Below are 14834 nucleotides of genomic sequence, written 5' to 3'. Positions count from 1 at the left end.
ACGCAATTTACTTTTTATTTACAATTTTTCCATCTACCGATATTTAATTTTGGTCCTTTCCCATACAACCTACCCTACAAAAAAAAGTGAGAACAGGCCGTTTCTAGATTAACCATATCAAGTGTTATAAAGATTAAGAAATACGTAGGGTTGAGTGAAACGCATAGGAAAATGGGAATAGTTTAATAGGCTACGACATCTTTTTGGCAATATTATGGCGAAAATTCAAAGGGAAAGAACTCATTTATGCTGCAACTGAATTTTTTCTTAGCTATACAGAAATGAAAGATTTACAACCATGAAATATCAGAACGAACACTGTCTTCTACCAAAGACTTATTCCGACGTACGTCAGTCTAATTATTCCAGCAGTTCCCATTTGATCACCTGGACCCAGTTCTGATGGGTGGGGGGTAGTCTCTGTCAATGAGGCTAGGATGCAGTTTGTACTCTCGTGGCTTGGGACGGAAGTTGAGTCTCTCGTACTTATGCATAGTTGGACTGTATCTGAACTCAGTCGAAGATCGCCTGTCAATTAGCTTTCCACTCTCCAGAGCAGCAAATAGTTTGTGCGCAGCATCCACCTCTGAACACAAAACGTATAATTAACCTGACACTAGTTGGCAGATCGAGAATTCCGGGGAAGTTATGCAATTATTCCATAGATAAGGATTCCTCTCATAAAAAATAAATTCTTTGCCTTGTCTTGTCTGCTGAGAATATTATTGTCCGCTCTTTTCTGTTTTTTTCTTCGTCTATACATTTAAACATTCAACGCTAAGGTAGAACGTTTTAGGTAGCTTTTATCAATTATATTGATATGTAATAAAAGGTCAAAATTGGTGAGTCTTTATTAACCCTATACTACACCCGATGCAGGTACTATCTAGATTTGGAACCATAAAAGATTAATAATGATTATGCATTGCTGGGTGCTTACAAATACAACGGATACCATTTTCTGGGTCTTTCCCGTTATAGCCTCCCCCACAATTATGCTAATTATACCATAATAGGTGGTTATATTTCCGTGCGGGTGGGGGGGGGGGGCTATAATGGGAAAGACCCCATTTTCTTATCTGCGCATACTTGCACTATTTACGCAAATATTGACCACATGAATGGTCGTAATATAGAATAGAGAATTGGTGCAATATAAGCCGTAATTCCCACCCTCACTACTACCGTTAATATACTTGTCAAAAAGCTGCAACCAGGTAAAAATTTGAAACGATAAGATAAAAAATTGTATGTGAAACGAGATACAGATAATTGGCGCTGCTCAGTGACAGCTTAAATAATGCCCAGAAGCATTTTTAGACAGCAAAAAAATTGGATAACTTACAAAATGTGCCTCGGCGTCAAATGAAATGGCATTAAACTGCTACCAAAAACACCAACTAACTTTCTTTATCTGCTGACTTGAGCCAATTTTGAATCTTGTGCTGAACTTCTGGCTTTGCAATGCTCTTCACCATCTGCAAACAGACATAATCAGGCAAGTAACAAAGGAGAACACGGACCGTAAATTGCAAGAAAATAACCGCAAAAATTCAAAAAGTGTTCTAATTTTCTCTGCAGTTCCATTAGATTAAATAAATATGATTGGAAAATAAATCTTGGAAAATAAGATTAATACTAACGCCAGTGATCAAAACGTTAGATGGATTTTAAAAAAAATAGCAAGACAAGTACTAAACCACAAACCAAGGAACTGAATACCTGACAGACAAAAATTTGCCAGCAACAACAAACTTTGAGAGTCAACAAAGCACATGATCCTTTTTTGCGCCAAAATAAACAAAAAATCTCAATAACAGTTGAAAGATTTCGTTCTCCATTAGTGAAGAAAGTCAGGAAAAAAAGCAAAACTAGACGTCACATTGCCGCACCTAAAAAAACTGCTTTGAAAGGCCAAAAATTTGTTCAAGCACCAATTTCTCAATCAACTTTAGCATTGACATTATCGAAGCAAACCAACAGATTTTTTTTCAAATTTTATCGTTATTCAGTTCTTATACATAAAAATGTGACAGACTTATATCTCGTAGACAAAAAATTTTAGCACAAAATTCACTGCAAACTCTTGAAACCCAAAAACTAAATAACTTCTCTAAAAAATTCAGAAGACGCCAATTAACTCTACAACTGAAAAGACACTCTGTGAAAGCATAAGACATACCATTCTTAGAAACTGAGCCATTTGAAAAAAAGGAACTATTCATTGTGGCGTCACCGCATTTCAAAAATTTTAACAGAAACTTCTCTCGTGTTGGAGATATCATTGTTAAACTGAATTCAAACTATTGCAAAAATTCAGTAAAAAATGTAATAGTAATTCCCACAAACTCTCAGAGCTGCTTATGTTAAATAACTAAATTACAAAAAAAGAACATAACCGACTAACGTCGGGCGAATTGCTCTCAAACGACCGGCTTAAGTAGCTAGCTATGGTTTCGTGAGGCTAGCATTAGCTTAATTGAAGGTGCGTGAAGTGAACAGACCGGGGGCAAGTGGGGGGGCAACGGTGGGGGGGGGGGGGGTTGGCTGCACGGTGCCCTTACGGCCTGAACGATGTGCAGGGGTGGGGATTGGGAGAGGGTTATGTGGGGGGAGGGGGGGGTCAACCTCTAAGAACCAACCTTCCACCGTATTATAAGGCTCCAAAACAGTTTCTTCAAAACGCATACTTGGAGACTAGTGAGCTGAAAGGCTCTAGGAGAGTGCTACCTTTTATCCCGTTTTTAAAACGAAAAGTCAAATGTGTCAGACGAAAAATTGGTCAAGGGAAAAACCGCATTTAAAAAGACAGACAGGACTAATACAATTGCTACAAACTTCGTTCGAGAGCAATTAATAAAAAAACAAAATCTTAATTTTTCAAGCAACTCACAAATGCAAAGCAAATAAAATTAAAGGCTATGGCAAAAATTCAGCATAAATTAAGAAACAAAAGGGTCAACAAATGCTAGAATGTGAAGGTAAAGAACAATGTTATAAATAAGAACAAAACGGCATCTTCACTTTGAAAATTGGAAAACAAATTGAAAAAAATAAGTAGACGAAAAACAAAATTACAATCCTTCTCCTGTCAACATATAACAGTGAAAAATGAAACTCAAATAATTTGCGAAAGATGACAAAATTTTGTTGAAAATGCAACACTTTCTTTAGAATGGCAGGCACTTAGCGCAACAAAAAAAAACAATTTATAAGTAACACAACATAAAAATCTCGGAAAAATCACAGAAAGCCTTATTTTAAAAATCAAACCAAATCACAAACAAAATTTTGAAAAACCGATAAAATCGGATTAGTATGTGTACAATGCTATAAAATAAAAAACAATTCACGTCCATTCTTCACTGAAACCTTATTAGCTTCTCATAACCACTGAAACATTAATTCCAGATGTTAACTTATTAGTTCCAGATGTTAGCAGCGTCGATGAGAAAATTTATTTATGCGAAAAACAATTCAAAACCAAAATATACGCGCTATTTTCTCAAAAACACTTCTCAGAGCCAAAAATCATTCAGTCAACGCTGCATATGAACAAGAAACTTCTCGCTCAGAAAAATTAAATCTCACGTCAATTTTACTTGCTTTCACTTTTACATCAAAACACTATCCGGCCAACTCTTAATTCCGGAAAAAAAAACATCAAAAAAACCAATACTTCTCTTCGATTCGTAAAAAGACAGCGCGCCAATACAATCCAATCTTTGAATTATAAAAAATAGCCTAAATAATAGCCTTTGAGAGGCTGACAGCGGCTAAGTATTGCCCCAATAGGCATGAATTGAAGCGACCAGGAAATTACAATGAAACCCAATGAAATAAATAAGGTTATGTAAAAACCGAATAAAACCCTATGAAATTGATTAGGTCATGTATAACAAAACAACCAACTAACCACCAGCGCCGTCGATCGTAGCCAGCTGCGGCTTAGGGATTGTAGCTATTACCGACTATAATTTAGCGGTCGGTATTAAAAGCATGTTTTAATGAACATTATCGGATCTATTGTGCCCCCTCCCACACCCCCCCCCCCCACCTCAGTGGGCATATATCTTTTACGCCCTCAATGCGCACGTGCTATTTTTTTACATGGTAGCGTGCTATATAACACGTAAATTATAACTGGGGACATAAAAACATGGTGGGGGCGAAACAGAATAGAACCGGATAATTGATCCTATGTTTCTTTGCCATAGTTTCACATCATTTACAAAGCGCTGTAAGGCGTGGACACATAAACTACTCTTACACTTGACAAAACACTATTATCTTAAAAATGAACTCTATGGTGATGTCATAGGGTAGTGGACAGGAACAAAATGGGTTAACGGAACTCCGAACTTTTTTGGAAATTCTCACCTGATTGTACAAGTCTGTTTTGCACAATCATCTCAAAACGCAAAGGTCGAGGAATCAATTCATTCTATGGAAATTGTTATGCTCTTTGTTCAATTATTGTTCATTGATTTAATGATAATCAATTAAACCGAAAACGCCCAAATGAAATTAAACAATCTTTATGTTTAAACATAGCCGGCCGATTGCAGGAATAGCTGCGAAGAAGACTTGCGGACGTATAATATAGATAGAAACGGATACAGGAGTAAATTGAAAAAGTTATCGAAGCTGCTCAAAAAACTGTAAAAAGCATTCAGCGATAAATTAATCAAGATTGTTTAAAATTCACTCCGCGGAAGCCTCTTTATTGTGGACCTATATTACCCATATGCGTTCCTTTGACCTTAAACTAATTCAAATTAAACTAAAGCTTTAAAGTACAAAAATCATTGAGCGCAAAAATCTTTTGATAGGAAAAACAATTTTGAAAAAATTCCATCAAAGAAAGTCAAATTGCCACATGTGAAACACAAACCCGCAGAGAGAAAGAAAATTTTTTGTTCAGACAATGTTTTCTCACGCTAAAATTACAGTGTTAAAAATTCACGCCAAAAATCCACTTGCTTTTCCGCTTCACTTCGTTTCGGATCAACAAAAATCTTCACTTCAACTTGACCTCATAAATCATAAAAATGTGTGAACAGATCAAAAAAGCTGGAAGAATTCCGGAAATGATTCGAAGTAAAAAGTGTCCATCACCGACCTGATGCACTTCCTTTTTGATTATACTTAACATTTTACATAAAAGGAAAACTTAAAGAAAACAAATATTGAAAAAGCATCTGATAAATCTTAATTTAAGTTCAGACTCCAGAAGTCTTGACAAAAACCAAGAGAAGGCAAGGCCGCTAATAGCCCCAGCTATCGCTTTGCGGCTATCATTAACTTATTTCAGTGAGAAGTTCCCTGTCTAGCTTGCCACTTCGTGTCACTCATCGTAACAACAGCTATAAAATTGCTCTTAATTGACAATTGATCACGAAAACGCTGAAATCGAGAACCATAAAATTAGAAGAAACAGTCAAAACAAACAACAGACAAAAATTTGCTCAAACTTCCCTGATTTTCTTTAACAAAAACAACTCAAAGTTGATATCAATCCAACTGAGAGACAACCAAACAAGCTAGAATAACTGATCTTAACCCCAAAACTCCCCGAAATTCTATCAAAAATTGAAAAAAAAACAAACAAAAATTGCTGAAAAGGCATAAAAAAGACAAATTGGCAAAAATAGCTGAAATTTGACAAAAGAGTAAAATTCGCTCCAGATTGTCAGTAACGCTTGCCAGTAAACGAGCTATTCCCAGTTTAGATAAATGGGAGAAATGTTTGACTGAATAAAGTTAAAACATAGCTGAATAGCTGAAACAAAAAATAGCCGCAATAGCTTCCTAGATCTGCAGTCTCAGAAAAAAAGTAAAAAAGACAGACAAAAAATCGTCCTTTCATTGAAGGCTGATATGTCATATTTTGATTAAAAAAATCAGTACAAGTTTTTGTTGCCTCTATTAGCTGCTCTCTAATAACCTTCATTTAGAGTGACACACACCCATTTGACCTTATCTCTTTGAATTAAAGTAAACAAAAGTCAATTTCAAAGTGAGGAAGTCATTTTTGTGAGCGAGGTAAGTCAAGTGTGACCAAAAATTTAATCACGCAAATGATTAAAAAAAAAACTCGCACCACTAAGAGCGAAAAATGACGTCACGCATGCACTTCAGTTGAAATTGCATGAAAGAATGTGAACAAAAAGCAGATTTGAAGTGGTTGTGACGTCATATGGTCGCAACAAATATCGCGAAGACGAAATAAAAAACATAGCAGGACAAGTCCTGGCGTACGATTCAAAGAATTTTCATTGACTAAACAAACAACTAAACTTAGAACGGACAGTAAGTGAAATGGAAAAACCATCTCTAAAAAAATCAGGTCAAAAAATATAAAAAAGGAAACAGAAAATCAATGTCAAAATGCCGCATGTGAACAAAAAAACCACTAGCGAGAACTAAAAATTTGGTTCAAACAAAAATGTGAACAAAAAAACACGAGCGAGAAAGCGAATTTTTGTTCAAACACCGTTTTCTCACTCTAGTTAAAAATTAGAGCAAAAAAATTTTACGCCACAAAACCACTCGCTTTTTCACTCCATTTCCTGTTTCGGCGTGACCAAAATCACTACTCCAATTTGACTTCAAAAATCATGAAAATGTGTGAACAGATCTTAAAAAAAAGACAGCGCCCCAATACAATTCAAATTCTTTGAATTGTAAAAAAACCAAGAGAAGGCCAATAATAGCCCCAGCTATCGCTGTGCGGCTATTAATAAACAACTGCTTTCAAAAAGCCCATGAGATAAAAATTCGATGAGCAGTAAACCACTTTCTTTCCCTCTCCTTTTCAAGTTTTGTCAGCAATTTGACCTAAACACTTCGTTTTCACGCATTTCACTTTCCGTTTCAAATACACTCCAGCAAAATTAACGCTAACAAGACACCACCAATAATCTCCTTCGTGTCGTAATTAAAAGACAGCACCCCAAAACAAATCAACTTCTCTGAATTGTAAAAATAAGGAATACAGCAATATAGCTACGCTCAGCTTACAGCTTCAATAAAATTAGCCATTGAATATGTAAGGGAGTCTCTAGCACGAAGGGCGAAAAGCAGAGGTAACAATACGGATCTAACCTTTCCGGTTTGATCCTTCTTCACAACAAACTCCAACATCTCTTGAACAGCCTCACCATCTAAAATAATATTAATGTCTACAAAAAGAAGAATTTATGCATGTTGATACGATAGTCATTTTGATGCCTTATCAATCTGCCATCGTAAAGATCGGGTAACTACCTACCTTCAGGCTTTGCCATCTTAAGCCATGCCTCAGTCGCCTGCGCTGTCTGTGGGTCCAAGGAGCGGTAGATAGGCTAAACAATACAGTAGTCCTAGTTAACAATTTTAACTTTCTTGATGTTTAGCTACTAGAGAGAAAGCCAATCATTGACTGCGCATTTAATCAAAATTGTGTTTAAAGAAAGTATCTCAATTAAGTAGACAACTCTGGCTTTGAAAGTTTAATATTTGCAGTGTGATTTGACGCTAATTACGTCGGAATTATCTTCGCTCTCTTTCAATAACATCGCTGATACTTTCCGCACAATAATATTACATATACAACGAAATTTATTGGTTGAATGGGCTGTCAATTGTTGCGTTCCTGAATTTGATTTTCACAAATTCTGATTTCTGAGCCGTTCAATAATATTACGCAAATCAATTAAAACAATGTGTCAACGGCTAATGAAGAGATGACTCAGATTTTAAAAGAATTCACCTCATTTCGTTTGAAAGTTTTCAACACTTTATCGTCCCCACCCACTCCTGCTGCTTTCTCTTTCAACTGCAGTCGCTTCAGTTGCTCCGTAAACATCAAGTCAGCGCTTCCATCGACTGAAAGCAAGGTGAAATGACACGCTTATATTTAGTACATAACAAATAATGTGCTGAGATTTGTTTTGCATTACGAGAAGGGTGCAATGCTAATTTGTGAAAATTTCATCCTGAAAAAATATTGGGTTAAAGCGCCTGACCAGAAGACGATGTACCTCACCAAAATTGCTTAAAACAGATGCTTGTCAAAAAATTCTTTTACAGTCATCATTTTTGTGGGCGTTCATTCCACCGAGGACTCAAAACAACAGGCCCACCTATCGGTTCTTTCCTAGTATATGAAGTTATAGCGAAAAAGAAAGACCCCAATTAGAAACCTAACCAATTAGCTTCAGAGAGATAGCAATCGAACGACAGGCGGGGGCTTATATTATAGCCTGCTTTCGGCAGTCAAATTCTACGTATTTCAATTTGACTTCATCAGTAAACTGACATTTGAGTTAAACACCTTAAAATTAAGAAAGAGCAGTTAAAGTCAAATACAAAAACCAGGTTAAAGTCAAATACAAAAGAAAAACGTAAAGCAAAAATTTTGCGTTAAAAAAGACTCACACGACAATAATTGCTTCAAAAATCTTTCGATATCAGTTGATCCCAGAAACAGTGTTTGAAAAGGAAGATTTTTTCGCCAAGCTTATGCAAGTACAATGCGGTTGGTTGTTTATTCAACTTTCTATCATTCACAAATCAACTGGTCTCGAAATTGGGTAAATCTTGTAGTCTCTCCCTCTTTTTGCTCAGAGATCGATCTGTCACGCCAAGTTTCTGCACAAAAAATAGTTTAGTTGTCAAGGTAAGTCAAAAACTCACGCCTATCTTGAGCATAACATAACTTATATCTGGCTGCTCTTTTGATCTAGTATAAAAGAATACAAGTATACAAAGCAATACAATCTCAAATGCAAATTTCTGATCGTTCTATAAAAGACGTTTGAGAAGTTGACACGTATTAAAAACTTTGTAAGGAACCACAGAGAATACAGATCTCACAAAAACAAAGCTGCATTGTTCAAGATGTTCTCCATCAAGATACAATTTTGATCTCTCAAAATTCTAGCCCAGTCAAAAAAGAGCCTCACAATTAAGATTCTTTGTAATGATTGAAATCTTGTTTTAGGTCAAGCCATGACCGCAGCAAATGAACATTTCATCAGCTAAAATGACAAACTGATACAAAAACTAACCTCTATATGGCTGATTACCCACACTGTTCGCCCTGTCAGAGGAAAACCCAGGTGCGCTTTTGACACTGGCAGTGTTTCGAGTGTAGAATCCCGGGAGATGTTGCAAGTGAGTGCAGAGAAACACCCTAAAAGGTTGCACAAATTGACCTCGCAATTGAAAGACAACTTAAGTTTTAAGTTGCCTATGCATGTAAACAACAGCAATAAATTAATTTAAGAATCTAGTTTGTCAAATTCGTGTAAATAGAAATGAGAGAAAGTACAGAAATAGTTAAGCATATAAATAGTTTCAAGGGTGAGCGATGTTGATTAAACGGAGGTCGATCTAAACTTACTCAGACGGATGCGGATTGTTGGATCTTTCCTCGTCCCAATTAAATTTTTTGGGAGAAAAACGCTTCTTGGGGGCATATTGTGCTGAGTAAGATGTTTCAGTAGAAGGAGGCATTTCAGGCAGATTGAATGACTCGTAATGGTTCATCCACTCCTTCTTCGCAGAAACTCTGATCTCATCAAAGTTAGATTGCTAAAAAAGATAGGACTCAATATCAATCTCAGCTGACGCCAAAACCAAATATGTATTTTTGTACAAAGTTCACACACATCATACCTTCCACGGTTCACTTGGTCTATCGAAACGCGAGACCAGGACTCCATAGCCTGGAAGCATATGAGCGTATGAAGGCGCGCTGGCTGCCATTGAAACCTAAAAAGAGACCAATTAATGAAAAGACTTTTCGTGAAAAGACCCATGAATGATAAGAGCATACATAAATATAAAACTGATAAAAACCAAAAATAAGTACATGCTACGCTTAAACACAATCTTCTACATGGACTCAGAAGTAAAATTTTGCAAACTTTCGAATCCCAAATCTGTTGCCCCCTTTGTGTTCACTCTCACAAACAACTGAAAATTTGAAACAGACATGCTATCTTTTAAGACTTATAACTGTTGCCAAGGCATCTTTCCTTTGAGTCAAAAATTAATCCCACGACACTTGGGTTTTGACAATTTGTGGTCCAAAAAAAACGTGACAAAACGTCGATTCAACTTTAGTTGGTGAAATTGAATAGAAAACTCGAGTTCTACTTCTCTTCACTCAGATGCATTTAACCCCGGATATCTCATTACTATCTCTTGACCCTCTATAATTTAACTATCTATCCAGCTATCACCCCAAAAATTAGCAGTCACCATTTCAAGCATGTTTTCTCAATATTCAGTGGATAATTTAATTCCAAGTTCGGTTGTAATGCAAATCCCACGGGCCGCTGAAGCAGGACCATGACCTAATGATTCTAGGGTTCTACTTCTTTTCCATCCGATTTATTAAACCCCCTATAATTTAGCATCGTAGATATTCATCCCTGTCCTATTACTCCGGAATTTATTCACCCCATATTAATAGGGTCAAGTTCATAATCAAGAAAATATTTATCGGGCTTACAACCTGGAACAATAGTTTCTATGGCATCAAATAATCGGCTGTACTTTGTTTCCGCTTTCTTTTAAAAAAAAGGAAACCAACACGACAAAAACCGATACAATATTATTGAAGGGTGTAAATTTGATTAATTTTGATGTTAATTTGATTTGAAAGTTTCAGAACATTTCAGAACTGATAGCATATAGGGATCACCAAAAAAGATACGCTCTTGGTAATCTTCTCAACTTTCGATTGACGGTGCAACTTTCGAACGAAAATTGGGTCGAAGTTCAGTTAATGTTAGTATTGTGCGCGAAAGGTGCGGGCGTTAAATTTTCTTGAATCAATTCTTGGATCTCAATTACTTTTTTCAAGTGGCCGGCATTCAAATTACAAGAATTGTGATTGTGTTCACCGCCTACGCGAATAAGTTGCCCATTCTGTGTATATACGGAAACATGGCAATTAAAGTTGTCATATTTACAGCAATTCAAGGCAATGTTATGCATATTTTCATTGTAAAACTCCTGGCCTTCTACTGCCAATAATTCTTTGTTATTGGAAGAAATGTTATGCTTAAAGCAGGCAGAGATCATGCAGATATCAAAATGCATTTAAAAAGTTCTAAAATTCGATTCACTTGTCATTTACCCCTAATTGCCCTATTAGGGACGAGATGATAACTAATTCACCGATGGTTATAAAAGAGCGCTTAGCCTTATTCTTTTGGCAATTATGAGCAAATAATTTACAGATTTAAATCGGTTGACGTGACTGAGGTAAAATGGTTTTTTCACCCCCCCCCCCGGGTCATTTCACCCCGATTTTACTATCTATAATGCTACTCATTAGAATTGAATTAGACGTAATTATCCTCAACTACAGGAAGAAAAACTGGGTTTAAACAACGCAAGGGTTAAATTAAAGCAGTGTTAAGTAACTTAGGGGCGTTAATAATGATGATCAAAATCGGCGTGAAAAAAACACCTATTACAGTACAAATGTCAAAGCTACCAATTATATAAAAGATTAAAGCTGAAAGTAAAAAAAAATCGGGGTGAAATGATAGGGGGTCAAACCAATAGGGGTGAAAAAGCGAGACACCGAAAACTAAACACCGCCTTTGACAACCTATGCAGCAAGGACACAAATGTATATAAACCCCTCCGGAAGTTTATCAAAATCTCGTCCTATAGTCTCTCGAATTCTGTTATACTACGAGCTAAACAAATGAATCAATTTTTGAAAAAAAAACAAAGTCTCCTGTAGTATTAAATTGTATTCACAGTGAAATCTTCGAAGTCAAAATGAAATCAAAAACATAGCCGGCAGATTGACGAAAACCAGCCACGATAGGCGATTGTGGCCTTCCATTGAATTGAAACCACTAAAGAAATAAGAGTGACAACCAGTTCTTTGATAGACCACTAGATTTTTTAGGTTACATTCGGACTGCCATGTTTTGAGACACATACGCTCTATAAGGAAAACCTAAGAGATTTTTCAAAACTAAAAAATTGAAATCAAAAACTCAAGAATTAAGGCATATACTTTTGACACTACTTAGATGCACACTATTGATCTTTAACTGATAAACGTAAAAAAAATTTAAAGTTCATTAAGAGAGTTCAGCAGTCATTTTTAGTGAGGTAAGTAACGCAATTAACCCAACAGCAGAACAAATGACGTCAAGCACACAAATTTTAACTGCAAAGCAGTAGAATTCACTGAAATTGAAAAAGTCAGTGGTCGCAAGAATCATCGATGGAAACGACAAAATAAAAAAAATAACAGGACAAGTCCTGAAATACAATTCGAAGAACTGTATTAATTTATGACCTGACAAACATTTACTCCGATTTAAAAGGCAAATGAGAGCTGTTAGTAATAAGACTAAGCAACAAAGCAACACAAGAACAACCAACAACAAGCAAGACTAAAACTCAACTTTTAATTTTTGAAAAGACAGGATCAACATCAAAAAACATTGAACATCAAAAAGATAAAAAACATGTATATAATATATCCTCTCGCTAATAATATTGAATGAACATAACCGACTAACGTCGGGCGAATTGCTCTCAAACGACCGGCGAGCGGTTGGCTTGGTCAGTAGCTAGCCACGGGGGGGGGGGTGCACCGGGGGCTGATGGGGGCAGCACTGGGTGGGGGGGGACAAAAGCGCGGTGGGGGGGGGGGTGGAGCCAATAGTGGGGGTGGGGGGTCAACAAAGGGGGGGGGTGTCAACCTCTAAGAACCGCCCCTCACACCATAAGTATAAGTATAAGTCTCCAAGACAGTTTGAGCTGAAACAGACCTGAAAGGCTCTAAGAGCACATAATGCCCGCTGGGCGCTACCTGTTTATCCCGTTTTTGAGGACGAAAAGTCAAAGCGTCAGACGAAAAATTGGTCAAGCGAAAAATCGCATAAAAAAAGACCGACAGGACTAATATAATTGCTACAAACTTCGTTTGAGAGCAATTAATAAGACATAAATAATCAGAAATCGCAATAAACTCGCTGAAACTTTTTGAAAACACTTAGTATAAAAGTCACAGAACGCAACAGCTGAAGGATACAATTACATCAATTAATTCGTATAAGTAAACTAAAGCGTACAAGTCACAAAAAGCAAAAGCTATGAACTGAAATGACTTGGTTTAATTGAAACCTTTTAAGTAACCAATGAGACCTGTCAATAATGAGACAGTTGAGACAAAGTTGAAAAGAAAAACTCGCAAAAAAATTCGGTAAGGAATATTGAAAACAATGTGTCAAAGTCATAGAAAAAACAGCTCTGAACAAAAACGATTAAATCGATAAACTTAACCTAACCCGTATTAGCAGCATCAGAGACCTGTCACCAATGAGATTAAACGATAAGACATCAAAAAGTATATTAAATACTTGCAGAAATCAAAAATTCACTCAACATTTTTGAGAAAAGGTAGCGTCAAAGTCACGAAACCCACTAGCTATCAACTCGTCATTAATTAGGTTCTTTTATGCCTCATTAGCAACCAGTCAGACCTGCCATTGATACTAAGACATAAGACAAATACATTTTTTAAAAAGGGGGCAAAATCTAAAATTCACTATCATTTTATGACAACAAATAGTGGCAGAGTCATAAAAAGTTTTAGCTGCCCCTTAATTAATTTAAGCAAAGGCAAATAGGCACAATTACAACACATATACACCGTCTTAAAGGCACTGAAGGCGAGGCAATTCTGAAAACAGAAGTCAAATTGACGCGCCTGCAAAAAAATCCATCTCAAAAACCGCCAAATTGTTCAAACACCAATTTCTCACTCCACTTTAAAGGTATTTTGAAAAAAGTCACGCCTCAAACCTACTCGACTTTTCGCTCCATTTACTATTTCAGTGTGACCAAAATCACCACTCTAATTTGACTTCTCACTGACGTGAAAAAGCCGAAAAAAGCGTGAACCGATCTTAAAAAAAGACAGCGCACCAATACAATTCAAATTCTTTGAATTATAAAAACCACGGTTTTCCCAACAATGTCCTCTATCACTTCGCGTCTATTAATTTAAGTAAACCAAACACAGTTCAACAATCTTAATTGCGCTAGCTTCAGCTCATTTCTTGGTACGTTTCATCGTAATTGAAACAGCACACGAATCGTTTTAAGGGAAAGGGGCATTTAAATAATGAGTTATTAAGTAAGCTTCGAGTTTTGCAACAAGAGAACAGAACCTCTCGTGGCTAGTGAGGGCACAACTTTGCTCAACTGAGAGGATAAAACAAAAGATTGCAAAACTGCAAAAACAGCCGAAAATTATTTTTCCACCATCATAACTGCTGCTCTAGGTTAACATTATGAGTGATACATTACTTCATTTTTACACATAAGTTTAATCTGGCACGCTAATACCCGAAGTTTGAAAAGCGAAGACAGGCAAAACAGTTCCAGCGAAAAATAAAACAAAAAAAGAAAACCAATAATAGCCACCCATCGCTAACATCCGAAACTCTGAGAATGTATCTTCAGCAGAAATTTAACGATGAGACGAAAGCTCAAATCACTTTATTAACAAAAGCTCAAATTGATGCGCGCACAAAAGGGCTTTGCTTCATTGAGTAAGATTAATGAACGCAATGAAATCTTTTTAAGCTCGCGACAATTCAACTAGACACGAAAAATGACGTATTCTCTTCGTTAATGTGGCTTCATTCAAAGTTAGACTCCAAATTTGTTGCTAATAAAGAAGTTTATTTGAGCGTGATTACTAGTTTTGAGGTGCTACATCTCAAAAATCCACATTTGCACGTTTTTTCCACATTTTCGACAGGTCTAAAAATCTTCAAAAACTGTTAGCAGAGGTA

General features: G+C 36.4%; 1 protein-coding gene across 1 annotated transcript; it reads right to left on the bottom strand.

The window, feature by feature from the left end:
* Positions 1 to 186: 186 nt before the first annotated feature.
* LOC142336963 (uncharacterized) lies at positions 187 to 9781 on the bottom strand. Its single transcript, XM_075385960.1, has 8 exons — positions 9664 to 9781; positions 9389 to 9579; positions 9054 to 9178; positions 7754 to 7869; positions 7274 to 7346; positions 7108 to 7166; positions 1406 to 1478; positions 187 to 586 (listed from the first exon to the last, which is right to left on the bottom strand). Exons 1-8 carry the CDS (start codon positions 9751 to 9753, stop codon positions 384 to 386), a joined length of 930 nt encoding a protein of 309 aa, XP_075242075.1. The 5' UTR covers positions 9754 to 9781; the 3' UTR covers positions 187 to 383.
* Between the last annotated feature and the right edge of the window lie 5053 nt (positions 9782 to 14834).

This window comes from Convolutriloba macropyga, chromosome 3 (assembly GCF_964194025.1).
Source record: "Convolutriloba macropyga chromosome 3, txConMacr16.3, whole genome shotgun sequence".
Lineage (NCBI taxonomy): Eukaryota > Metazoa > Xenacoelomorpha > Acoela > Convolutidae > Convolutriloba > Convolutriloba macropyga.
This window is presented reverse-complemented; position numbering and strand designations above follow the sequence as displayed.

Coding starts and splice junctions, on each gene's coding strand:
- LOC142336963 (XM_075385960.1), bottom strand. CDS start 9,753: ATGGCAGCCAGCGCGCCTTCATACGCTCATATGCTTCCAGGCTATGGA. Junction 9,179..9,388: donor AACAATCCGCATCCGTCTGA/GTAAGTTTAGAT, acceptor GCAACCTTTTAG/GGTGTTTCTCTGCACTCACT. Junction 7,870..9,053: donor GGGTAATCAGCCATATAGAG/GTTAGTTTTTGT, acceptor CCTTGCTTTCAG/TCGATGGAAGCGCTGACTTG.